At 41.8% G+C, this 27,495-nt stretch overlaps 2 protein-coding genes across 3 annotated transcripts; both read right to left on the bottom strand.

Annotated features, from left to right (window-relative positions):
- Positions 1 to 984: 984 nt before the first annotated feature.
- On the bottom strand, positions 985 to 3,623 carry polr2m (RNA polymerase II subunit M). Its single transcript, XM_055921074.1, has 4 exons — positions 3,257 to 3,623; positions 2,322 to 2,933; positions 1,964 to 2,195; positions 985 to 1,630 (listed from the first exon to the last, which is right to left on the bottom strand). The coding sequence occupies exons 1-4, from the start codon at positions 3,376 to 3,378 to the stop codon at positions 1,487 to 1,489; spliced, it is 1,110 nt and encodes a 369-aa protein (XP_055777049.1). The 5' UTR covers positions 3,379 to 3,623; the 3' UTR covers positions 985 to 1,486.
- Positions 3,624 to 4,056: 433 nt separating this feature from the next.
- On the bottom strand, positions 4,057 to 24,250 carry LOC129854252 (myocardial zonula adherens protein-like). 2 transcript variants are annotated; one of them, XM_055921073.1, is made up of 14 exons: positions 23,744 to 24,250; positions 22,664 to 22,744; positions 15,033 to 15,125; positions 13,324 to 13,491; positions 13,022 to 13,114; positions 12,797 to 12,910; positions 12,080 to 12,232; positions 7,297 to 7,422; positions 6,686 to 6,814; positions 6,462 to 6,556; positions 6,265 to 6,370; positions 5,844 to 5,927; positions 5,468 to 5,529; positions 4,057 to 5,369 (listed from the first exon to the last, which is right to left on the bottom strand). In XM_055921073.1, the coding sequence occupies exons 1-14, from the start codon at positions 23,807 to 23,809 to the stop codon at positions 4,928 to 4,930; spliced, it is 1,812 nt and encodes a 603-aa protein (XP_055777048.1). In that variant the 5' UTR covers positions 23,810 to 24,250; the 3' UTR covers positions 4,057 to 4,927. The 2 variants fall into 2 exon arrangements, with proteins under 2 accessions (XP_055777048.1, XP_055777047.1); XM_055921072.1 differs by having other exon boundaries at positions 5,468 to 5,574; positions 23,744 to 24,249.
- Between the last annotated feature and the right edge of the window lie 3,245 nt (positions 24,251 to 27,495).

Here is a 27,495-nt window from a genome sequence, read left to right as displayed (position 1 = left end):
GGCCATAGAACGCATGCTTGGTTCCAGCATAGACATATCAATGTACATGTGAGTGATAGCGCAGGCCGGAAACTATGTAGCAAAGCTGTAGGAAAAATGCAACCCCATAATTGGTAACAGTCTCCACATTTATGTAAGCAAGGTAGATCTAATTAATACCAGTACGAGGAAGATCCTCTCCTGAGCTCGCTGACATATTTATTATTGGACGTCGGAGCAGAGCTTTCTGGAGTCCATCAGACCTGTGTCTAAACACACAGCAGCCAGATGGTGTTTTTTCTATAGCAGCTCCCAGCAATGGCTCAGCAGCAATTACCAGGGGTTATCAAGGAGCATCAACCATGGAGCTCAGACAGACCGACAAGAATTCTCCCTCATTTCCCCACTGTGCTCGCCTCAATCACCTCTCTTTCTCCTCATTAAAATTCCTGAATCGTACTAAAGTTAAAATGGGTCTGTATAACAATTAGGGAGGATTGGACTGGAGGTGATGGGAATAGATGTTTGGGAAGAGTTTTTAATGTTGTTGGCACTCCTTATCAGCATTAGTAAAAATTTTAAAAAAGCAGAAAAATGGCATGTCAGTCTGCTGCCATCCCATCATACCCTGCCACTCCGGGAAGTAACATGAGCCAAATGCAAGCCAGATGTATTTCAGCCATTGGGCCCGATTCCATCAAGCTGCAATATTTCACTAGACCGTATATTAATCTTCTAAAGCGTGTCACAGATTTCTCCACTGATAACATCACAGGGTTTAAATGATGGCTGAGTCATAGCTCTCATCAAACCGTGGCGGGGTTAAGAAAACATTCTGCTGGAAAATGTCAGCACACTGCTCCATCGCAATTAACCGCTTCCACCTTTATTTTCAGAGCTCGCAGAACTTAGGGCTATGATGATTTGTTCCCATTTCTCGAATAAGATCAACCAAAATATGGTAAGAACAGAGTTAATTTCAATAAGAAGCACTGTAGAAAAAGATCATAGAAAAAAATATTTATTTATATTTCTCACATACAGACGGTCATTACTTTGCACTCTTTTGGAAATGCAACCACCAAGTGAGTCAACAATACTGTAGCAGCCTCATCACACAACTGATTTTTACTCTCTGACAACATGGTGAGATAGCATACCTAATGCTCCCTGCAAGAGGCTAAAACATCCTCACCCAACAGGAGGCCTAAGGTTCTGTGGGTGGCAGCTCTGATAAACTGGACAGGATGCTGACTGGGTGACAACTCAGTGAATCATTGATGGTGAACCAAGACCCACACAATTCACCTCCCTGGATAGACAAGACAGGGACACCCACTGTGCCTTCACAACCACCCGATGCCCATGACCCTTTCCATCTCCTCAGGCAGGCCTCTCGTCTTTGAATTGCCAATCCCCTTCCTTCCATAGGTCCTAATGCAGGGCACAGAGACTGTTGTCTCAGAGGTCAGGGGTCACCAGAGTTTCCTTGCTGCGGCCCCCTGGATTAGTCTTCCTCTGAGGAGAGCTGGGCTCCGTCGTCATGAACCTCCCTGTAGGCGCCCAGCAAGCCCCCTTCCACAACATAGCTCCCTGTGCTGAACCTCAGCCCCTCAGACAACTTTTGGGCTGCCAGCTTGGCCTGCAACTCCTGAGGGAAACACACAACACAGGAAAGATGCTTACATCGAAAGGGTAATTAACCTGAAAAAATGAGCAAGTGCTTAGCAGTAAGCATTAGGCTGCTATGCTATACCATGAATGGAAGTAGCATAGGGAGTGTTCATCATCAGATGAGCAGTGTTTTTGTGGTGATAATGGAATAGGTATGTAGACGTTGCCTCAACACTTATAACACATTTCATTCCCTCATGTAATCTGAGGGGAACTGTTACCTTGAGCAGTGAGCATTTTGGTGTTGTTGGACAGACCTTAAATGTTGCTCTGTGGTGTGATGTGTCAGACAGACCCAGGGGCCACTCACCTGGTGTTTCCTGGTCTGTTCGCGTAGCAGGTCAGCTGACTGCTCCAGTGTCAGCAGCTGGGCAGGGCTGTAGTGGAGCAGTGGGAGCCTGGCCGCAGTGATGTCATCAATGTGCTTTCTGTCTCGCTCCCTCCTGGCCTCAACGGAGAGCACCGGTGATGGTAATAAGCCTCCAGGAGATTGGCTGGGAGACAGAGACCCCGACGGGGAGCCATCTGTGTTGTGGGCAAACCTGCAAACATAACAGGAAGAGTTAATATAAGAGTTAGTAGGTGAGAATACTAGTGCATCTCCATAACTAAAGGCAGCATCACTGAACTATACAGTATTCTCATACTTTCATACAATGTGGACTTACTGATTAGGCTTGTACTTCTGTCTCCTCGTAACCGGGGCCTTCTCAGTCCTCTCCAGGACTTCTATGTAGTGTGGTTTCTTCTGTGGCTGCCTTCCAAGGAAGGGGTTGCCAGTAGCAGGTCTGTTGAATGTGTCTTTAAGGGATCCACTCGAGCCAGTTGAGTGGTCCGACAGAGTGACCCTCTGCAAGGCCTCCGCTAGGTCGCTCTCTTTTGTCCTGTCAGAGTCTAGAGAGACCCCTGCATCATCACCAGCCTGGGCCATATTCATGGTTTCAGCAGCAGATACCTTGGACACACTGTCTTCTTGCAGCGTGTCAACTATTTTGCGCTCCTGAACATTAGGTGACAGAGGTGAGACGTCCAATTCTTGGACATTTCCAGGAGCTGTGTCCCCAGCTTGTCTCCTATGTTGGGAAGTTCCTGGTTTATTCTGGCTCCCACGTTGTCTTTGTGTCAAAGCCTGCTGGTATTTAGACTGCAGCTCTGTCCTGACAGATGACAGCATATCTTGCTTCCTCTCCTCTTCTTCATTGTGGGCAAGAGCAAGGCATATTCTCTCTGCAAAGTCTGAGATCTTCTTCCCTTTGTCTGGAAGGGTCTGTATGAACCTCCTGTTGATAACATATCAAATCAGTCTGTCAACAAGAGATAACGAATAACTAACTACTGCTGCTTTCAGCTCAACTTTAAGAAAATGTAGTTGGCAGTGATAGTAAAACAAAGGAATGTCAGGTTCAGGGTAAAAGGCATTTTCATAGTTCAAGTAACATCTGCTAGCTAGCCTACATTCAAGTGGATAGCATATACACACAAGCGCCAAAACTGGCCCCACTGACTAGACAACAGCTGGAAGTTTCTAGAAGAATGTAATGTTGTTGTAGAGACTAACCATTTGAGTTAACTTCTATCAGATGAATGATATGAAGTTACTTACTTGTTAGATAATAATTTATCTTGGCGTGACAGTAATTCACCAAGTTCTTCTTTGCTCTTGGTTTTGAGATCCCCCACTTGCCCCTGGCGTTCTGATGGAGCTGCCCACGATGACGAGGACATTGTTAGCAAGCTAGTAGCTACTAGTCTAAAACCCGCCCAAATAAGCTTAACGAATAGCTCAAATTACCCTATAAAAACATTACTTTGTAAGTCCATTAGCGTTACGCTTAACGGGATTCTGTTGTTCAATAAAATATACTTTCATATTCAGCTCTCTGTTAGCTAGAACTTGTAATTTGGTAGCTACGTAGCTCGCGCGCTGTCATTGTAACCGGAAGTAGTACGGAAGACGATACCTTCAATATTGTTCTTCTTCTGCTTTAAGATTTGGTTGGCGGATCGCATCCAACTTTTAGGTGCATACACCGCCACCCACTGTACTGGTGTGTGAGGCCATTCACGGCCTACCTACAGTCAATTATTGATAAACGTTTTACGTTTAGCTCACATAATATAATTTAAAAGTATGCATTACGGTGTCACTAATATAATAAGTGTGGCAAAAACGAATGTAGACATTAATAAATTAATTTCTATAGGTTCCAAAAATGTTATTTTAAACGGTGTAGCTACGTAGTGCCAAGATGGAGTCATGGTGGCTTCAACACAGTGCCCTAGTCATCTAGTGTATATATAAACAATTGGATGCTACATATAACCTCCCTGAAAGCTTCACAAAGTGAACAATTTCAGCCACTGGACTGTGACCATTTTCATGAATGATTATTAAAACACCAATCAAATCAATCAAATGTCTTTATAAAGCCCTTCTTACATCAGCTGATGTCACAAAGTGCTGTACAGAAACCCAGCCTAGAACCCCAAACAGCAAGCAATGCAGGTGTAGAAGCACGGTGGCTAGGAAAAACTCCCTAGAAAGGCCAGAACCTAGAAAGAAACCTAGAGAGGAACCAGGCTATGAGGGGTGGCCAGTCCTCTTCTGGCTGTGCCGGGTGGAGATTATAACAGAATATGGTCAAGATGTTCAAATGTTAATAGATGACGAGCAGGATCAAATAATAATAATGAATAAGTAATAATAAAACATACACTGATTTCATTAGTATGCACTGGATGTGTATCATTCAAGAAAGGCACATCATGCTTATCATAACTTCTCATATACACAGTCCTGGCAGTGTAGACAAATTACTTATACCAGTGGCTCAGGGATGGCAGTCAGTAGAAATATAGTTCTTCAGTTGTCAGATATAGTTAAATATTATCCAATAGATTTAAAAAAAAGAATTTATAATAATTATCATCACCGTTGTGGAGTATCAGTGATTAAGCTGTTAATAAAGTCAAAGTATATATATTTTACATATTTGTACATAATTTGACTAATAATAAAATAATATTGCATCTCATTTATAGAGAGCAAACTAAAAATGTTAGAAAAAGATACAGTATAAATTTAAACCTTCATACACGATAGTGAATTCAGAAATCCATAAACCATACAAGAACATTCACTGTAAACAAAACCAAACATAATTGAATACTTTCAAGTATTATTTACAGAACAGTAGACTATTTACACAATATGCAACATATTCCCTTATACAGTATACTGAATAGCTTTCATAAAAAGTATTTCTTCATGTGATTACTCAATGTTAATCTTTGCTGTTATCTCCATAAGTTTCATGAAAGGTGTGTAGATTTTGGATGGGCTTGATCTTGCTCGAGAACAGGATGGGGCTGAAATGTCCGTCTCTGGACTTGAGGCTTTATCTGTGATTGGAACTGAGGCAGACTCTTCTGTACTGGACTGATCAAGGCTTAGAGGGCCAGATGAAGACAGCGTTGGACTGGTTAGTGTTCCAAAGGATCTTGAGGAGTTGGTTGACAGATACCTGCTGTACTCAGGAGGAGTGTACCTCAGTAAACTAGACTCCAGTCTGCTGGGTGGCGGTAGACCTGATCTGAATGTCCTAGACTGTCCTAGGTATTCTGTAGAAGAGGGATGGATTGGGGTTTGTCTGGGTTGGTAATGTGCTGCTGGAGGTTGGACATTAGTTTCAATCTCATACCCTTGTATTTCAGGTCTGTGGAAGTAAAATGAGAAAACAGAATGAGAAACTTAAAAGAGAAACCCAACTACAGGAAATTAAGCCACGTGTATAGTAGAACCAGTGGTTCATACCTGGGGAGCAGATCACAGCCCACTCCTATCTCTCTGGTTTGCACAACTTCCCTTGGCACACTCTGTACAGACATAAAATACTTCAGCTTGTCTTCTAACTCATTATTCTAGGAGGAAGGAACAAAGTCAGATCATGCAAATGAGCTGGATGTGATGTAATCCAAGTGGACCAGACAGAGACAGATGACGTCACAAGGTGCAACACTGAATTTAGAGGTAGAGTGATGTCAAAGCACAAGACAGAGATTGACGATCTGAAACGTAGGAGAACGCTGGACATGAATGCATCCATAAAGTTAAAGTTTTGAAAACCACACCAACATTCATAATGTTCGGGAAGTGGACAGTACATAGTGTGGTGGCAGTCCAGTCTTACCTCACACTCCACAATAGCAATTCTGTCCAGAAGCTCTGAGATGAACATGTCCTTCTGTGCCACTTTAGCTCGTAATGACTCAACCTTTATTTTTTCAAGATTAAAAAAACAAACAAACTTTGCATATCAGCATAACATTCATATGTTAGTGTACTCATGTTTCCAGTGAGTGAGTGAGTGAGTGAGTGAGTGAGTGAGTGAGTGAGTGAGTGAGTGAGTGAGTGAGTGAGTGAGTGAGTGAGTGAGTGAGTGAGTGAGTGAGTGAGTGAGTGAGTGAGTGAGGGAGTGAGTGAGTGAGTGAGTGAGTGAGTGTGAGAGAGAGAGTGTGTGAGAGAGAGAGTGTGTGAGAGAGAGAGTGTGTGAGAGAGAGAGAGAGAGAGAGTGAGAGAGAGAGTGAGAGAGACATTTCTTAGTCATTCACCTCCTCTATCATGCCTTTGACCTTCCTCTGCTGACAGAACACCATGTCATTCAGGTGTTTGATTCTCTCACGGAGCTCCCCTGCCTCCTCTTCCAACTTTTGAGAACTGTAATAATGAATTATAGTGTTATCACTTCAGTATATAATTACAATGGGATGGAACATATAAAATGCCATTTTTGTTTTGGCATTTGTACCTCTTTGCTACAGTTGCATCTGTTTTGTATGTCACCTCCATCAAGCGTAGACGCTGTTCACATTCCTGCAGTTTCTTCTGAAGATGGCCCTTTTCCTGCAAAAAATACATATTATTATAGTATTCTTGCCCAAAGGACTTGACATATTACACCTAAGTACTAAAAATATAAAGATAATGTTGCATGCATTATTGCATTATTGCATGCGTTATTCTGGGTCTTACCTGTCCCATACAGTCCAGCAGGCGCTCCACCTCACTGATCCTCTGGTCCCTTTCAGCGATCTTGGCCTCCGCAATCTTAGCATTCTTCTCTGCCTCCTCTAATAACCTAATATACTCGTCAATTTGGGCCTAGTTGAAAAAAATTGACGGTAAACAAAATATATTAAAAGCTTTAAGGCAGAGAACATACAATTTAATCTGGCCTCGTTATCATATCAACACTTGGAAGTTAGGCTACTCTACATTTAACAGTACCATAGGGAGTTACTTGTACCACTAGAGGGAGACTCATACCACTTGTATGAGCAGAGTGAAACTGAAACCTTTCATACTGTTTCCATCACATGAGGTTGGTGGCACCTTAATTGAAGAGAACGGGATCATGGTAATGGCTGGAGCGGAATCAGTGGAATGGTATCAAACACATGGTTTCCCTTCCATTTGCTCCATTACGGACACAGCCTCCTGTGGTTTACATATACACTTTTCATTAATATGTAAGATGGTGAAAACATCACCGGCCTTGGTTTTCGCATGATTAATCGATCACCGCCCTTTCTCTTCAGGCAGTGGCTTGTGCGAAGTGATATCAGAAGGAGACTCAGCAGTACCTGTAGCTTCTCTATCTCCTCTCTGTGTTTCCTCTGCTCCTCCTGAAGTCTCTCCTCATACTGTCTCTGTAGCCTCGCTGTCACCTCCTGCACTGCATGGCTGTTGGCCTCCTGAGACGACTCCACCTGGACAACACAAGCACACATCTATCAGTCAATTTCAAACAACACTGTGACGATTCAAAGACCTGCTAAAGAAAATGTATGTAGAAATGTCTGTTGATTCTGTATTTTTCTAGTGAGTCCGGCATGAATGTTAATAGTTAAAATCTGGAGGACTAGTTCTTTGAGCTTCAATTATCTGTCAATGACCTGTCATTCATCATCAAATAGAATTGAAGTTGAGTGTTCAGTGGTCAGAGCGAACAAAGCAGGTCAGAGAAGGCCAATCAGTCAAAGGATCAGGGGAGTCACAATCGAAAATTGAATGAAATAACCAGAACATGAAGTGTGTGAAATCAAGCAGAGCATTCTGAGACTGAAGTAGAGGTAAATGAAAAGAACGGAGTAAGTCACAGAGAGATATCAATCATATAATGCAGGGATGGTCAACTTTGATGGGGGTGTGGCCTCCCACCACATTTCAAGCAAAACATTTTAGCAGCCCCCCTCTTGACAGTGGAGAGAACATTTTTACATTTTAGAGTTAATTTCATGCAATTCTACACATTTTGCAATGGGGCGTACAGAAAATGTTGCAGTTTTAAAGCAAGTTTACTGTAATTCTTCACATTTTGCCATAGGGCGAAGAGATTTTGCAATTTTACAACTAATTTAGTGAAATTCTACAAATTTTTCCATAGAATGCCGAGGGCTCATTATAGACCCAATGCTCCCGAGTGACACAGCGGTCTAAGGCACTGCATCACAGACCCTGGTTCAATCCTGGGCTGTATCACAACTGGTCGTGATTGGGAGTCCCATAGGGCGGAGTCGTCTGGGACGTGCTCACCGGCCAAGCACACGCACTGTCATGGATGCAAGGTCCGATCCCACTTCTGAAGCAATGTAATGAAACAGCAGGGAGCAGATCTCGAACCTTCGACCTTCTAGCCCGAAGTTCAGCGCGCTATCGACTGTGCCACAAAAACTGAGAATTAAAAATAGGTCTTGCCCCTGGTTCAGTCCAGAGCTATCTGAAATCATACACAACAGAGATGCTGCCTGGGCCAAAACTAGATTCACAGACTCGGCCCAGACTGGCAGTCTGTCAGGGGATTGAGAAATTGTGTGTAAAACTAGTTAAAAAAGCCAAAGCTGATTATTATGTTAATACACTATCTGAATGCACAGGGAAAACAGCTACATTTTGTAAAGCTGATAAGTCCCCCAATAAATTAATTTAGATTCTGGCCCTATTACTGACAAAATTGATATCATTAATGCATTTAATCACCATTTTATATCTGCAGGCTATATATTTAAATGTATTTCAAAACCAGCTCTTGAAAAGAGTAGTTGGATGTTGATGGGGAAAATCTATTGAATGATACAGAAAATGCTGGTCAGGAGTTTTCTTTTCAGAAATTCACTGATAAAGAAGTCCTGGATGCTATGCTAACATTAGACAAAACAAATCCACAGTGGCTAATCATTTGGAGCCTGGTCTGCTTAAGTGTGCATCTCCCTTTATTGCTGGCTCAGTAGCCCACATTTTTTATTTAACATTGTTATCAGGAAGTATTCCAAAAGCATGGAAATCCGCATATGTGCTGCCACTCCATAAGGGTGGGGATTCAAAACTACCTTGTTTAGCTAAGATTGTTGAATCCTTGGTTAATGTACAACTTCGTTCCTTTTTATCTGATAATTGTATTTTTAATATAAACCAATCAGGGTTTAGGGCTGGGCATAGATAGTACTGCCACAGCAGCCACGCTAGTTGTTAATGATCTTGTCAATGCCTTGGATGCTAAAAAGAGCTGTGCTGTCTTGTTTATTGACCTGTCAAAGGCGTTCAACACTGTTGATCATTCTGTTTTGCAGAAGAAGTTATCAAGAATAGGCCTGGGATATACAGCCTGTTTATGGTTTCAGAATTATCTTAGCGACAGAACTCAGGCCAGCTTGACAGATTGGTTTCATTCTGAAATTCTTGAGATTCAAAAAGGTGTTCCTCAGGGTTTGAGGGTTTGACATTATTGTTCACCTTGTATATTAATGGCACACTGTTAATACTTGTAACATTTATCTCTATGCAGATGACACAGTTTTGTATTCCGGTGCCAACTCGGTGCAGCAGGCCATTCATGAACTTCAGCATGGCAATGATTCCATTCAGAAATCACTTACAGATCTTAAATGAGTGTTAAATACAAGTAAAACCAAGCTCATGCTGTTCTCTAGGTCACAAAATGTTGACCCTGAGGACCTGCATATATGCGCTACAAATGGAGCCCAAATTGAGGTTGATTCTCAATATAAGTACCTGGGTGTCTGGATTGATGACAAGTTGTCCTTCGTAACGCATATAGAAAATCTGACTAAGAAGCTAAGATCCAAGATAGTTTTTTATATTGAAATAAATCCAGCAGGTATATCTCACTGGTCACCCCCAAAACCAATTCTTCCTTTGGCCGCCTCTCCTTCCAGTTCTCTGCTGCCAATGACTGGAATGAACTACAAAAATCTCTGAAACTGGAAACACTAATCTCCCTCACTAACTTTAAGCACCAGCTGTCAGAGCAGCTCACAGATTACTGCACCTGTACATAGCCCATCTATAATTTAGCCCAAACAACAACCTCTCCCCCTACTGTATTTATTTATTTATTTTGCTCCTTTGGACCCCATTATTTCTATCTTTACTTTGCACATTCTTCCACTGCAAATCTACCATTCCAGTGTTTTACTTGCTATGTTGTATTTACTTCGCCACCATGGCCTTTTTTTGCCTTTACCTCCCTTATCTCACCTCATTTGCTCACATTGTATATACTTATTTTTCTACTGTATTATTGACTGTATGTTTGTTTTACTCCATGTGTAACTCTGTGTTGTTGTATGTGTCGAACTGCTTTGCTTTATCTTGGCCAGGTCGCAATTGTAAATGAGAACTTGTTCTCAACTTGCCTACCTGGTTAAATAAAGGTCAAAAAAATAATAAATGAATGCCTCAGTATTGAAAATAGGCGAAAGATTGTTCAAACAACACTTCTCCCCGTATTGGATTTTGGTGATATTGTGCATGCAGCATGCAGCAACCTCCGTTTTGAAACCCTTGGACTCAGTCTACCATTCCGCAATACATTTTATCACAGGGGACAATTTTAGGACTCATCATTGTAGTCTGTATAAAAATGTGGGATGGATTTCTCCGTCTGTAAGAAGAGAGCTGCATTCTCGTATTTATTTACAAAGCAATATTACAGAAACTCCCTTCATATGTAACTTCATTAATTAAGTTAAGAATCATAAGTTATCAAACCCGTTCTCAGGAATGGATAACAATAGAGATTTCTTCAGTCTCCACAGATTTGGTAAAATCTGCATTTTGTTTTTTTGCCCCTAATTTGTGGAACAGTCTGCAGAGTTCACTGCAGTTACATGTGCTGGTGCCACTCAGGCAGTTTAAATTATTGATTGAGGACCTCTATGTAGTTTAATGGGATTGCTTTTATTAAATATGTTTATTTTGTTATGGTGTGCTGAATTATATTATTTTATACACATATATGTGTGTGTTTTATTGTTATATTTTTATTGTAATGTTTACAGGGCTCTCTTGTAAAAGAGACTTTTAATCTCAATGTGACTTTTTTTTAAATTAAGCAATAAGGTACAAGGGGGTTTGGTATATGGCCAATATACCAAGGTTAAAGGCTGTTCTTTAGCACGATGCAACACGGAGTGCCTAGATACAGCCCTTAGCCGTGGTACATTGGCCAAATACTACAAACCTCCGAGGTGCCTTATTGCTATTATAAACTTGTTACCAACGTAATTAGAGCAGTAAAAAATAAATGTTTTGTCATACCTGTCAGCCAATCACCATTCAGGGCTCGAACCACCCAGTTAATAAGTACATTTATATATGCAAATACACCCAGTGTATTTACACAAATGAAGCCCATGTCATTTGCTTTATTTTAGCACACACAAGAAACTGATACCATTAGAAAATGTACATATATATAACTGCAAATTTGACAAATTGAATACCTGAATTCCCACCACAGTCCCTGAACATTCATTATTTGTCAAACGTTTTGTTTTATTTTTTATTTAACTGGGCAAGTCCGTTAAGAACTAATTCTTATTTACAATGACGGCCTACCCCGGCCAAACCCGGGCAACGCTGGACCAATTGTGCACCGCCCTGTGGGACTCCCAATCACGGCCAGATGAGATACAGCCTGGAATCAAACCAGGGACTGTAGTAACACCTCCTGCACTGAGATGCAGTGCCTTAGACCGCTGCGCCACTCGGGAGCCAAATAGTGTGTTCCCTGACCGAGAATCGAACCCAGGCCGTGGCGGTGAGAGCACCGAATCCTAACCACTAGACTAGACCATCCGTCGAATTGATTAAAAAAATTCTAAACGTTTTGAGTATCTTCATCCAGTGTCCAACTTTTGCATTTATTGGAATTGTTTTTATAACCTTTTAACAATTGTGATGACCGTTGCTACTTCATGGCACTCGTTCAGGGTGAGGATGATGTATCCTGTGATCACTAATGACTAGAGTAAACTGTGCCCCATAAACAAAAAGCAAAAGCTTAGCAAGCCTGTGCCATCCACTGTGTGGTGCTGGTGTGCTGTGTTTACAGTAGTACTCTACCTTCAGTTTTAGTGTGCAGTTCTCAGCCTGGGCAAGTTCCAGCTGCCTCTCCCTCTCCTTCAGCCTCTCCTCGGCCTGCTGAAAGGAGCTTCTCAGGCTCTTCATCTCATCCCGGGAGTCCACACGATTGTGACAGCTCTCTAGTAGAGATTTCTGCAAAGGAAGCTAGTTCTTTAATTCCTCATACCAACCATGGGCATTATTGCATGCAGCAATCATGAGTAGAAAGATTGTCTCATACACTGAAACTAAGATTAACAGCTTCGAGCTACTTTATAAAACAAACATGTATAATGAACCAGACAGGACATCCTTCACTCTCCACAGATCAGTAGAAGAAAGAAGAATAGTGCTGCACATCTCTGTTTGAGAGGATTAAGACTTTCCATGGGGGGGTTATGGGACATCCCACTGGGCAAAAACTGGTTCAATCAATGTTGTTTCCACGTGATTTCAACCCAAAAATTCTACGTGATGATGTTGAATCAAAGTGGAAAACTGATTGGATTTGCAAAAAGCCATCAACGTACGGGAATTTCATCTTTTTTCCCCTCAACTTTTAACTTAAATCCAATCACAGGGTGACATTTCTGGTTGATTTTACATTGAATTCACAAATGTAAATCAAAACTAGACATTGAACTGACGTAGGTGCCCAGTGGGATGGCCGTGACGAGACAGTGACAGGCCTGTTTGACAGTGTTGTTGATCCTGTACCTGGAGGTCGATGTTGGCAGATATGAGGGAGCTGTTCATCTGGTCGAAGCTGTCCATGGCTGCAGTCCGAACCCTCACCTCTTTCTCCAGAGTCTTCCTCTGGGAGTTGGCAGTCTGGAGAGACACACATGGAACACCCAATTCTCAGATTTTGTATCCATTTTGTGTTTATAAGAAGCTGTTAACTGTCTTATTAGTCATGTGTGCCTTGGTGTATTGTCTGACCCTGATGTCTTGTGATAGTTTCTGCATCGAATGTTGCATTCCTCCAAACTGGCCGTACATCCGCTCTCTGACCTTCTCCAGGGAATCTCGCACCTGTGCAGCACAGAGATAACACACGATTGAAGTAATCCATCCTTATTGCTTAATTAGCAAATCTATAATATTGTCCATGTTACAGAATCCTGATGTTAGCTCTTGGATACCCTGCAGGCCTGTCAGGTGTACTGTACTGTAGGTCTCTGCTCTGTTTACACTCCTTAACTTGGATCAGCTTCATCGTTATCTTCTCCATCTCCACTCACCTCCTTGATGTATCTCATCTCATCCCTCAGGTGATTGACAGACCACTCGCACGCCATCACTTCCTGCTGTCTGTCCGAGCCTGTCCCCTGCAACACGCCGTACATCTTGGGCCCGTGCTGCCGCTGCAGCGACGTCTCTAGCTCCCCATTGGTTGCTGCTCTGAGGTGCTGAGGGAGACAGGATCAACCCGGTCAGGTTTCTATCTAGGCAGACTTTCTACCAGCTGTAGATGTGTGTGTGTGTTCGCCTCTATGTGAGTGTTTGTGCGTTTGCATATGTGCGCATGCCCAGGTGTTTCGAGCATTGCTGCTGAGCACTTGAATCTGGAGGTTGGGAAGCAGGGATGGAAACATGGTGTAGTGAGGGTGTCATGTTTCTGCAACCCAGTACATGAGCTCCTGCTGTCTCCCTGCTATTGTTCCTCTACAACATGGCTCTTCAGGAGCACAGGTGCACACTGACACAGGTCCTTTGTAGCTCAGCAGTATCAGGAAGTGGCTCTAGCACCTTTATGTTATCTTACAGTAACATACAGATACAGTATCTTATCAGTCTCACAATAAATAAGTCTTACTGTGTGAAGAAGCAATATGTTTCCATTGTTATGATCAGACAGGCAGCCAGCCCACATTTGAGTCTGTTATCTACCCTACATTATTCAACAATAGAGGAGCCAAAACAATGGCCTGCCCTACTATGCAACAGACTCCAGTACAAACCATGGAAGGTGAATCTGTTTGCCTTTGACGATAAATTTGGGACACTCAAATTAATATGATATGTTATGTTTGGTATGGTTACATAAGTCAGATTGTTACTTAAGGCAAAAACAAAAGTATTGTGGGTGGGCGTATAACGCGAATGTTGAACAATCCAAAGATTGCGAGTTCAAATCTCATTACGGACAACTTTAGCATTTTAGCTAATTAGCAACCTTTCAACTACTTGCTACTTTTTAGCTACTTTGCAACTACTTATAATGTTGGCTAAACCTTCCCTTTAGCCCTTTTAGCTAACCCCTCCACTAACCCTAACCTTAACCCTTTCAGCTAATCCTTTCTATAACCATAACCTTAACTCTTTAACCTAACTCCTAAACTTAACCCTTAACCCCAACCCCAGCCTACCTAACATTAGCTAGCTAGGTAACGTTAGCCACCTAGCTAGAATTCGTAACATATCATACATTTGGTAAATTCCTAACATATTCTAGTTTTGAAAATTCGTAACATATAATATGAATTGTAATTTGAAGTGGGTGATGGATATCCCCAAATTAATATATACCATACGAAACATAAAAAATCATACAAAAATGGAGAGACTCGAAGTCACGTACAGAATAATACGAAATGCTCTGAGACCAGGTTGTGCACACAGGTCCATATGACCTCTGTTTCCACCAGAGGCAGACGGTTGTACCCAATACTACACATCAACAACAATTGTTTAACATACACAGAAATCAATACTTGGAATTATCTGAGGATAGGTTATATCAAGGATAGTACAAAAGATTCTAAATGTTCTTGTTTGTATACAGTGCAGAGCTTGCATATTTGTGTTTCACATGCCAATAGCAGAGTTGACCACAAATTCAGGAAGTTACTTCCCATATTCTCACCATAACTTTCTGTAACCTTCCCTTTCAAAAGTCTCTATGTAGGAAACCATGATAGCTTTTTATGTTGTGGTTGTGGTAGTTTACCTGTACAGGTAACTCACTGCCAGCTGGCCTCTCTCGCTGGATGAGTGTGTTCTTCTTCTTCTTCCATGTTCCGTTGACAACCTTCTCCTCTTGCTGAGAAGACAAACAGAAACAAACGAACTGTGTGTTCACAATGTTTGGAGATATTTCACAACCCTATATCCTGATTATTACTGAATTCTTGTAATATTTTGTTTGCAAATGATATGCTTCAATGTACACAATGCATTCCGCTCTTTCAGATAACTATATGGGCTAAGGGTAGAGATTAAATGCATGGATCATGTACCTGTTCTCATCAAACTGTTGATGACAGATTACCATCTTTGTTGAACATAGTCTACTGTAGTTTTGATCACTGGGAATAGTCATTATACTCATTTCTAGACCACATCTTAGTCATAACCCATACATTGTTTCTAAAGAATGGTTTGGACTACCACAATGCTTTGTGGGGAAAGAGCTAGGAGAAGCCTAGTTTCTGGACACTCCTTAAGCACTTAATGACAGACATCAACAACACAGGATGGTAATTGATATACAGTACCAATCAAAAGTTTGGACACGCCTACTCATTCAAGGGTTTTTCTTTATTTTTACAATTTTCTACATTGTAAAATAATAGTGAAGACATCAAAACTATGAAATAACACATATGGAATCATGTAGTAACCAAAAAAGTGTTAAACAATATTCTTTTTGATTTTCAAAGTAGCCGCCCTTTGCCTTGATGACAGCTTTAAACACTCTTGGCATTCTCTCAACCAGCTTCATGAGGAATATTATTCGAACAGTCTTGAAGGAGTTCCCACATATGCTGAGCACTTGTTGGCTGCTTTTCCTTCACTCTGCGGTCCAATTCATCCCAAACCATCTCAATTGGTTTGAGGTCGGGTGATTGTGAAGGACAGGTCATCTGATGCAGCACTCCATCACTCTCCTTCTTGGTCAAATAGCCCTTACACAGCCTGGAGGTGTGTTTTGGGGTCATTGTCCTGTTGAAAACAAATGATAGTCCCACTGAGCGCAAACCAGATGGGATGGCATATCGCTGCAGAATGCTGTGGTAGCCATGCTGGTTAAGTGAGTCTTGAATTGTAAATAAATCACTGTCAGTGTCACCAGCAAAGCACCCCCACACCATCACACCTCCTCCTCCATGCTTCACGGTGGGAACCACACATGCAGAGATCATCCGTTCACCTACTCTGCGTCTCACAAAAAAACAGTGGTTGGAACCCAAAATCTCAAATTTGGACTCATCAGACCAAAAGACAGATTTCCACCGGTCTAATGTCCATTGCTCGTGTTTCTTGGCCCAAGCAAGTCTCTTCCTCTTACTGGTGTCCTTTAGTAATGGTTTCTTTGCAGCAATTCAACCATGAAGGCCTGATTCACGCAGTCTCCTCTGAACAGTTGATGTTGAGATGTGTCTGTTACTTAAACTCTGTGAAGCATTTATTTGGGTTGCAATCTGAGGTTCAGTTAACTCTAATGAACTTATAATTTGCAGCAGAGGTAACTCTGGGTCTTCATTTCCTTTGGCGGTCCTCATGAGAGCCAGTTACATCATAGCGCTTGATTGTTTTTGCGACTGCAATTTAAGAAACGTTCAAGTTCTTGAAATGTTCCGGATTGACCTTCATGTCTTAAAGTAATGACAGACTTTCATTTCTCTTTGCTTATTTGAGCTGTTCTTGCCAAAGTATGGACTTGGACTTTTACCAAATAGAGCTATCTTCTGTATACCACCCCTACTTTGTCACAACACAACTGATTGGCTCAAATGCATTAAAAAGGAAAGAAATTCCACAAATCTACTTTTAAGAAGGCACACCTGTTAATTGAAATGCAGGTGACTACCTCATGAAGCTGGTTGAGAGAATGCTAAGAGTGTGCAAAGCTGTCATCAAGGAAAAGGTTGGCTACTTTCAAGAATCTCAAATATAATATATCTTTAACACTTTTTTGGTTACTACATGATTCCATATGTGTTATTACAATGTAGAAAATAGTACAAATAAAGAAAAACCCTGGAAAGAGTAGGTGTGTCCAAACTTATTACTGGTACTGTATAAAAAGCTATTGTTTCTAAGAAGAGAAAATAGGAGCTTCCATACTAAATAAATATTAGCTCAGAGGAACTTCAGCCAAGACATCTACTCTGCAGCCCATCAAGCCAGAGAGAGAATGTGTCCTTCGCCCATCCAGCAGAGATAAGAGATGGGGAACAATGACGCCGCTGTTGTTTCATGGCCTCCTGAGCTGGACGTTGCTTCACATTTCCACACCAGATAATCCACAGAGAGAGCAGGCTGACGAGAAATTATGAGGGGCTCCAAATAGGCAATGTGAATTCCAACAGATGGGAGAGAAGAATGGCCGGCATTATGTTTTATGGCCAGTACTCTACACACCCTCTGAAAGAACTCAAAATGTCAGCCTCTATTGCATTTTAAATATTACAATATAGGTGTTTCAGCATGTTTGCAGAGGGATCATTTATTCCAGTTTTGTCCTGGATTCTTTGAAGCTGAAGCTGCAACTGAAACAGATTTTTCTTCTTCTATCCAATCAGATAATGGGCTGTGAAAACAGTTTTAATGTCCTGCCAAAGGAATTTGTCCTTTACTGAAGTGACAGTGTTACGTATTCATGGAAAACCAGATGAGAGAGGCCTAGTCTGAAGAACTCAAAATCGAAAGCAAAATGGGCAATATTTGCTTCTACACTCTTAGAAAAAAAGGGTTCCAAAAGGGTTCTTTGGCTGTCCGCACAGGATGAACCCTTTTTGGTTCCAGGTAGAACTCTTGGGATCCATATAGAACATTCTGTGGAAAGGGTTTTACATGGAACCCAAAAGGGTTCTACCTGGAACCCAAAGGATTCTACCTGGAACTTAAAAGGGTTCTTCAAAGGGTTCTCCTATTGGGACAGCCGAACAATAATTTTACGTTCTAGATAGCACCTTTTTTTCAAAGAGTGTACTATTCACTACTTTAATTGACATAACGCTATCTAAGCTTGGCTGTGTATCAACATTTCTTGCATAATGAAAGACTCCACTGTGCTATATACCTCTGTAATACTGCTTTGTGCCCTGAGCTTTATTTCCTTTCCTTAGGACATGTACAGTTGAAGTCGAAAGTTTACATACACTTAGGTTGGAGTCAGTAAAACTCGTTTTTCAACCACTCCACAAATTTCTTGTTAACACACTATACGTCTGGCAAGTCGGTTAGGACATCTACTTTGTGCATGATACAAGTCGTTTTTCCAACAATTGTTTGCAGACAGATTAGTTCACTTATAATTCACTGTATCACAATTCCAGTGGGTCAGAAGTTTACATACACGAAGTTGACTGTGCCTTTAAACAGCTTGGGAAACTCCAGAAAATGATGTCATGGCTTTAGAAACTTCTGATAGGCTATTTGACATCATTTGAGTCAATTGGAGTTGTACCTGTGGATGTATTTCAAGATCTGCCTTCAAACTCAGTGCCTCTTTGCTTGATATCATGGGAAAATCAAATGAAATCAGCCAAGACCTCAGAAATAAAATTGTAGACCTCCACAAGTCTGGTTCATCCTTGGGAGCAATTTCCAAGCGCCTGAAGGTGCCACGTTCATCTGTACAAACAATAGTACGCAAGTATAAACACCATGGGAGCACGCAGCCGTCATACCACTCAGGAAGGAGACTCGTTCTGTTTCCTAGAGATGAACGTACTTTGGTGCGAAAAGTGCAAATCAATCCCAGAACAACAGCAAAGGACCTTGTGAAGATGCTGGAGGAAACAGGTACAAAAGTATCTATATCCACAGTAAAACGAGTCCTATATCGACATAACCTAAAGGCCGCTCAGCAAGGAAGAAGCCACTGCTCCAAAACCGCCATAAAAAATCCAGACTACGGTTTGTAACTGCACATGGGGACAAAGATCGTACTTTTTGGAGAAATGTCCTCTGGTCTGATGAAACAAAATATAACTGTTTGGCCATAATGACCATCGTTATGTTTGGAGGAAAAAGGGGGATGCTAGCAAGCTGAAGAACACCATCCCAACTGTGAAGCACAGGGGTGGCGGCATCATGTTGGGGGGGGGGTGCTTTGCTGCAGAAGAGACTGGTGCACTTCACAAAATAGATGGCATCATGAGACAGGAAAATTATGTGAATATATTGAAGCAACATCTCAAGACATCAGTCAGGAAGTTAAAGCTTGGTCGCAAATGGGTCTTCCAAATGGACAATGACACAAGCATAGTTCCAAAGTTGTGGTAAAATGGCTTAAGAACAACAAAGTCAAGGTATTGGAGTTGCCATCACAAAGGCTTGACCTAAATCCCATAGAAAATGTATGGGCAGAACTGAAAAAGCGTGTGCGAGCAAGGAGGCCTACAAACCTGACTCAGTTACATCAGCTCTGTCAGGAGGAATGGGCTAAAATTCACCCAACTTATTGTGGGAAGCTTGTGGAAGGTTACCCAAAACATTTGACCCAAGTTAAACAATGTAAAGCCAATGCTGCCAAATACTATTTGAGTGAACTTCTGACCCACTGGGAATGTGATGAAAGAAAAAAAAGCTGAAATAAATCATTCTTTCTACTATTGTTCTGATATTTCACATCCTTAAAATTAAGTGGTGATCCTAACTGACCTAAAGACAGGGAATTTTTATTACGATTAAATGTCAGGAATTGCGAAAAACTGAGTTTCAATGTATTTGGCTAAGGTGTATGTAAACTTCAGACTTCAACTCTATGTGGAACTTACAGTAGAATTCTACTTCATGTAGAATTGAAAAGATTTGCTAATGTAACCCATTTGATTAAAATGCCTTAACTTCAAAAACACCATCCTTTGACTCAAGCCCATTGTGGCAGTGGGGGTCTTACATTGCAGGCATTTAAACTTTCAATCTAACACCTCTGTGCCACAGTTCCAGGCAGTTCACATGGAGCAGATGCATTACACCACATCCAGGTCAGAGTCACTGATAAGCCTGTCTCCCACGGAGTGTCGGGTTACAGGACACGCCCTTTTTAATTTCATGGTAGATCACCACTTTTGTCATTGTTCTTTTCCGAAACATAATATCTCTGACTTAAATGTAAGATGTTTCCTCCCTCCTTCACTTAACTATCTTGTCATATGTGTTTTCTTTCTTCGTCCTCTCCATCTCTTTGTGACACCACAGTTTTTTTGTCTCCTGCTACCCAGGTTTCACTTCCAAATGACTAACAAACCAAGAATATGTGCACAATATGGGAGTGTTACCTATATTTTCAATTCCTCTGAAGATAACATCTACATACAGTGAGTTCAACCATCAAAGAATCCAGTGTCAAGGACGACTACCTTTACGATAGTCGCTTTCCATGTTTGATGTTGACCTTTAATTTCGGATGTAGGTCGTAGTGACGTCATCTGCTCTTTGTTGGATTCACTCATTGTACTGTACTGATGAATACTGAATTGGCATTATTGAGTGAAATCCTGATAACAAGGGAAGAGTTATGTAAATTTCAGCTGCCTTCAACATGCCTGCTAAGTCAATAGATAAAGGGAAGCTAGAGGGGATGTGGTTGGAGGGGGGGCACTTTGAACATCCTTCTCTCCTCCTTTCCCACTGTGCGTCCTTACATACTAATCCTCTGTTTATGTTCTATCTGTAAAGGCCTCTGAAGTTAATGGGTTGGGATAATTATTAATGTAATGTGCGATATGTCCTGGCCGCTCCAGAGCGCTGCTCTTGTTAGCGCTGGGTGGCTCGTTAAGTGGGCCTAGCTTCAGCACAGACTGATACCACATTGCAGACTGGAGCGCACAGCTGGTCGTGGCAGAGTGGCACGGCCCTCATACGACTGGCACAGATGTGAAGTGTCATCAGCAGGGCCCTGAGTATTTCCAGACCACATAACTAGACCAGGAAAAACTCGGGGCCCTAATTAACTAGGGCCCAACGTTGTTCTTCTCTGTGCTGCTCATTGTTCTACTCTGACCTGACTGTCGTCTTTCATCAGTAGTAATGCTGTAAACATGCACAGCTTCCTGAAGGGAAACACCATCAGATTACACCATTAGTCACGCTGCTATCAGCTGAACTGTGATGGTAAAGGGGTGGGGCAGGTTAGAGAAACAGTGTACAAGGTACAAAGAACAGCATGGATCTATCTCTTTGCTTTCTGTCACTATCTCAGTCTCTGTGGAGGAGCGACCGAATCATACTTCCCCTAACCTCAATGTGATTCTAAGCAGCACACTGTGTGCTGTCAAACACTTACATTACAAAATAGCTGATGTAACTTTGCCAGACCACAGTCTCAACACAAACAGAGCAAAACGGCGAACCACCTCTGGCAAACAACATGCCTGCCTTTATTATGATGTAGGCTACCCATGTGTACTAAGTAGGTACCACGTAATTAAAAAGAGTTCCGTGATTGTTTAGTGATTGTTTATTTTCTAAACATTTGTATGAGACGACCAATAAAATGTTACAGCATCATGTGTCGTGTACATTATATATGATATACGGCATCTGAAAACAGATGTTCTGTGTAATCCTGTTGTCAGCTAGGCTTGTGCATGTTGAAGAGAGTACTACTGTAGATGAAAAGGTACACGCACCTCCTAACTTTGTGCAGAGTACTGTGAAAATCAAAACACAGCTGTGTATGTGTCACATATACTCCCTCTCCGGCCTCTAGGTCATCAGGCTGCTGATTATCCCGCACACCTGTCACCATCGTCTTGCGCACCGGCGCCCCATGACACTCACCTGGACTCCATCACCTCCTTGATTATCTTCCCTATATCTGTCACTCCCCTTGGTTCTTTCCTCAGGTGTTATTGACTCAGTTTTCATGTCTGTGCGTTGTTAAAACGCTCACTCCCTGAACTTGCTTCCCGACTCTCAGTGCACTCGTTACAGTATGTACTGTATGTGTGTGTGGTGTACACACCCCTGTGTGGATACAATTGCATAACCAACAGCCCAGATAATATAGCAGCAGTAAATCTCAGTGGTTCCACCTTTCCCCCGTCTCTGTATTGTGTAGACATTTTTTTTTGACCTTTATTTAACTAGGCAAGTCAGTTAAGAACAAATTCTTATTTTCAATGAGGGCCTAGGAACAGTGTGTTAACTGCATTGTTCAGGGGCAGCTCGGGGATTCAATCTTGCAACCTTCCGGTTACTAGTCCAACACTCTAATCACTAGGCTACCTGCCGCCCCGAACGCTACAGTCCATGGAATGTTTCTAGAACTGGATCAAAGCTGGTTCCTACTTCACAATTCCCACCTGACTTGAGTGTGTTTGAGCGATAGAGAGGGCTGTGAATAAGAAAGGGAGAGAGGCAGAGTACACAGACTACAGGTTGAGGAAGCGACGATTAAGGGAGGGGAGAGAGAGAAAAGATAAATCCAGGCTCCATAGGGTGGTGAAGATGAAGACGTGTGAGGCTGACTGGCTGTGTGGCTGACTGGCTGTGTGGCTGACTGGCTGTGTGGCTGACTGGGTGTGTGGCTGACTGTGTGTGTGGCTGACTGGGTGTGTGAGGCTGACTGGCTGTGTGGCTGACTGGCTGTGTGGCTGACTGTGTGTGCGTTTTGAGACTCACTGTGTCTGAGGTTGGTTTCTTGGTTTCATTCTGTCCATTGTCTCCTGTATGAAGAGTTAGTCTGAGTCGCCGGATCCTCCTCTGGGGGAATCAAAAACAGACAGAAACACACACGGACATAAAAAGAAAATGTCAATGTCACTCAGTTCAAGCTCAGGCATCACTAATCAATGTCATAGTTGGATGAAAACTAAAATGTGTTGTGTTCCCCAGTGTCACTCTTTATGACATAAAAATGGATTGGTTCATATATAATGTGATCTATCATGTGAGACACAACATTTGTGTTGTAATGAGACTGACTGTTGTGTTACAATAAGCAGTGGAATGTTTCTGATGGGGTCCAAATACAACAGGTCACCATCACTATTTCTAATTATAGACTGTGAAACCACAAACAAAAATGATGCAAATGTAACTGCAATGAGGTAACAGCATCAAAATGCCTTATACCACTTCAAGCTAGCACTATCTTGTTTACAAGTACAACACATCCCTTTAGAACCAAGGTGCCCTAGGAGCTGATTAACATACTGTAATTGCTAAAGCAATCTCTTGGTTGAGAGTGAAACATGACGCTGTAATCATCATAAGGATTAATCCAACTCCATGTTGGCTTTTATGTTGGATATAAATCCTTTGGTGTCACTTCATTAGCTGCGAGAATGGCTTTTATTGGCAGTTTAAAGACGCTGTCTGCTAGGCGCTCTGGGCTGATCAAATAAACATGACAGCCCTGCCTCCCAGATACTCGGCTCTCATTACTAGCTCAAACAGATACACATATCCCTGAGCCACATGCAAAATTCCAACATACCGGCAACACTCAAAAAGTGAGAATGATTAGTTGTAATGTAGACATGCTACGAAAACTAGCCTTGAGCAGCCAGACGTGAGGAAAACAGAATGAGAGAGAGAAAAGTGAACGGGGAGTAGGGGGAGCGGAGACAAAAGCAAACAAACACCAGCTAGTCTACAAACACACTGACTTACAAACCAACACGCCATGCTACTCATCTGACAGGCAAAAGAGTGATGTTTGGATTCTATCCTGCGACAGAGTGCCCTGGGGCTCCTTACCTCACTGGGCTGCTCTGGACTGTCCTCGGTGGTGGTGACCGATCCTGGTGAGCTGTAGCGTAGCATGTCTCCCCTGGCCTCTGTCCACTCCCCTGTTGTCGCTTTTCCTCTCTCCCTCTCTCTCTTCCTCTCACTCTCTTTCTGGACTACTGTACAAACTCACACAGCCCCCAGCTCCAGCCACTGCGAGAGAGACTAGAGAGTGAATGAACAAGAGAGGAGAGAGAAGAAAGATCCACTCTGACAAGTTTCTCTCTTCAGTGTTATGTAGAATTCATTTTCCAGTTGATGAACAAGGCCTGGTATTCCTGTTGAGTGCCAGTCAGTCAGTCAGGGGCTAGACTACAGCCCAGCTCCACACAATCCTTACTACTCTGCTACTGTATAGAACTATGACACTGTCCCAGCCCAGACTGTAGACAGCACCTGACTCCACCTGGCTGACTGCCTCTCTCTCTCTCTTTCCCTGAGCCTCCCATCAGACCTGTCGGGTCACATTTCACCCACTCTCTTGCTCTGCACCTCCCACCTGGGTTGGACTGTCACAGGGTGGGCCCTCACAATCTTGGACAGGTGGAGCTCTATGGCACATAGCCCCGTTTACGAAGCCCTGTTTACACCATGCCCAAACCTGTGGGTTTTGTGATCTGATCAATATGATCAAATCCCTGTCTGATCAAGGTTTGTCAGATCTACACATGCTTTTAAAATGTGTCTCTTATCCGTCCAATGTGTCCGCATTGTGATCAGATTTCTTGGGGCCTCCCTGTATGCAAAACACTCAAAGTACTGTAATAGATTTAAATTCAAAATATGCCATTCTGTTCTTCAGAAAAAAAATTAAAAACTTTTCAAAATGTTGTTGAAGACCTGCCCTTAACAAATGAATAATTAATTAATGATTTTTGTGATGGTGTTTTTTTAGTGTATTTTAACACTTGGATTGTGGTGTTTAAGTGGTTTTTCGTTTGTACTTATTGTATGCAGTTACATTAAATTGTTTTATATGAAATACATGTTCTTTCATATTCTTTCTTTCATACACAACCAATGATTATTTTTGCAATAGCATATATGAAATGTATTTATTAGATTGTTAGAATGTTCACGTCCAAAAGACTCATCACTTGCTCAAAGGGGGGTCCCTCGAGGCCAGGCCCTTTCTAGTGGTAAATGGTTTGACCATCCAGATCTGTTTACACTTGATTGATATCCAGATACAATGGGTCCCTGACTACCTCCAGAGGTGGTCAGAAAGATCTGATCGCATTCAGATCACAATGCGTTCTTTAATCGTCTACACCTGTCTTAAAAAATATGTGCACAATCAGAATATGGACAAGATCAGGACAAAGGATACATGTTAGCACAAGGTGTAAACTGGGCTATAGAGACACATTATATCCTCTCTCATGGCAGGTCATTACTATAGGTAGCCAGGTTAGGCAGGACTGCTTCTGGTACTGTAGCAGTATTGAGTGTCTGCAGTATAGACATTGAATGGTTTGTGGGTAATCATGTGTGAGTTGAATTACAGTAAGGTTGTTTGGACAGGTATCTGTTTGCTTATATTCAGGTTTCGATAGTGTTTTAAGGCTTGGGGTGAAATGTGTTGATGATATGGTAGGCTGCTCATTTAAAATGTGATAGTTGATATTTGATCATTATGGGAGGAGGTTTTGACAAAGGGGGGTTGCTGGTCCTTCCAGAGTTGGCAGTGAATGTGAAAATACATAGAAATATACTACTGTACCTTCCTTGAGAAAAATGCATAAAGTATTTAACACATTTCTCTATGTCACAATGGGGGATCACATTCCTGGCATTGATATGGTCACAACTCTATGTCCTCCCTCAGCAGAAACAGACACAGAAACTAAACTAATGTTCAGGGTATTTTCTTTGGTCTCATAGTAAAACCAATTGCGTAACAGGTCATGTTATACATAGGCAATGAGTGGAGGCATAGAAAAGTTCAACTGAAATATATCATAAGTTTCAACAAAGATGCGCCAATATGTAAAGTAAGTAAATTCTCTGAATAGTATGAGTGTTATTTCCACGTACTTAGGTTAACCATTAAACACACAACAAACAAATGGTTTTGTTTACTTCTGCAATCAATCAACCAGCCACCTAGTATGGCTACCCTTTCATGCTATACAGATCACTTCTTAAAGTAACACAGTCATGTATCAAACTCAGATGTCATATTTCACTATCCCATGAGTACTATATGTCAGGTAAGGTGTGTTGATTGTAATCTTAGTGTCTTGCTTCTGGGAAGCACTTGATTCAAATCAAATCAAACTTTATTTGTCGCATACGCCGAATACAAGTGTGGACTTTACCGTGAAGTGCTAACTTACAAGCCCTTAACCAACAGTGCAGTTCAAGAAGAGTTAATAAAATAATTACCAAGTAGACTAAAATACAAAGTAATAATAAAAAGTAACACAATTAGAATGACAATAACGAGGCATGAAGAGTTAAGAAAATATTTACCAAGTAGACTAAAATAAAAAGTAATAATAAAAAGGACCACAATTAGAATAACAATAACAAGGCTATATGGTGTCTTGCGAAAGTATTCACCCCCTTGGCATTTTTCATATTTTGTTGACTTACAACCTGGAATTAAAATAGATTTTTGGGGGGGTTGTATCATTTGATTTACACAACATGCCTACCACTTTGAAGATACAAAATATTTTTTATTGTGAAACAAACAAGAAATTAGACAAAAAAACAGAAAACTTAAGTGTGCATAAGTATTCACCCCCCAAAGTCAATACTTTGTAGAGCCACCTTTTGTAGCAATTACAGCTCCAAGTCTCTTGGGGTATGTCTCTATAAGCTTGGCACATCTAGCCACTGGGATTTTTGCCCAATCTTCAAGGCAAAACTGCTCCAGCTCCTTGAAGTTGGATAGGTTCCACTGGTGTACAGCAATCTTTAAGTCATACCACAGATTCTCAATTGGGTTGATGTCTGGGCTTTGACTAGGCCATTCCAAGACATTTAAATGGTTCCCCTTAAACCACTTGAGTGTTGCTTTAGTAGTATGCTTAGGGTCATTGTACAGCTGGAAGGTGAACCTCCGTCCCAATCTCAAATCTCTGGAAGACTGAAACAGGTTTCCGTCAAGAATTTCCCTGTATTTAGCGCCATCCATCATTCCTTCATTTCTGACCAGTTTCTCAGTCCCTGCCAATGAAAAACATATCCACAGCATGATGCTGCCACCACCATGCTTCACTGTGGGGATGGTGTTCTCGGGGTGATGAAAGGTGTTGGGTTTGCGCCAGACATAGCGTTTTCCTTGATGGCCAAAAAGCTCAATTTTAGTCTCATCTGACCAGAGTACATTCTTTCATATGTTTGGGGAGTCTCCCACATGCCTTTTGGCGAACACCAAATGTGTTTGCTTATTTTTTCTTTAAGCAATGGCTTTTTTTTGGCCACTCTTTCGTAAAGCCCAGCTCTGTGGAGTGTACGGCTTAAAGTGGTCCTAGGATAGATACTCCCATCTCCGCTGTGGAGCTTTACAGCTCCTTCAGGGTTATTTTTGGTCTCTTTGTTGCCTCTCTGATTAATTCCCTCCTTGCCTGGTCTGTGAGTTTTGGTGGGCAGCCCTCTCTTGGCAGGTTTGTTGTGGTGCCATATTCTTTCAATTTTTTAATAATGGATTTAACGGTGCTCCGTGGAATGTTCAAAGTTTCGGATCTGTACTTCTCCACAGCTTTGTCCCT

Source organism: Salvelinus fontinalis, chromosome 4 (genome assembly GCF_029448725.1).
Source record: "Salvelinus fontinalis isolate EN_2023a chromosome 4, ASM2944872v1, whole genome shotgun sequence".
NCBI classification, from domain to species: domain Eukaryota; kingdom Metazoa; phylum Chordata; class Actinopteri; order Salmoniformes; family Salmonidae; genus Salvelinus; species Salvelinus fontinalis.
This window is presented reverse-complemented; position numbering and strand designations above follow the sequence as displayed.

Excerpts from the sequence above, each read along its gene's own strand:
- polr2m (XM_055921074.1), bottom strand. The coding sequence starts at position 3,378 with ATGTCCTCGTCATCGTGGGCAGCTCCATCAGAACGCCAGGGGCAAGTG. Across the intron at positions 2,934-3,256 it reads GATAAATTATTATCTAACAA|GAGGTTCATACAGACCCTTC; the intron begins GTAAGTAACTTC and ends TGTTATCAACAG. Across the intron at positions 1,631-1,963 it reads AACAGACCAGGAAACACCAG|GAGTTGCAGGCCAAGCTGGC; the intron begins GTGAGTGGCCCC and ends TGTTTCCCTCAG.
- LOC129854252 (XM_055921072.1), bottom strand. The coding sequence starts at position 23,809 with ATGCTACGCTACAGCTCACCAGGATCGGTCACCACCACCGAGGACAGT. Across the intron at positions 22,745-23,743 it reads GTCCAGAGCAGCCCAGTGAG|AGGAGGATCCGGCGACTCAG; the intron begins GTAAGGAGCCCC and ends TGATTCCCCCAG. Across the intron at positions 12,911-13,021 it reads AACTATCACAAGACATCAGG|ACTGCCAACTCCCAGAGGAA; the intron begins GTCAGACAATAC and ends GTGTCTCTCCAG.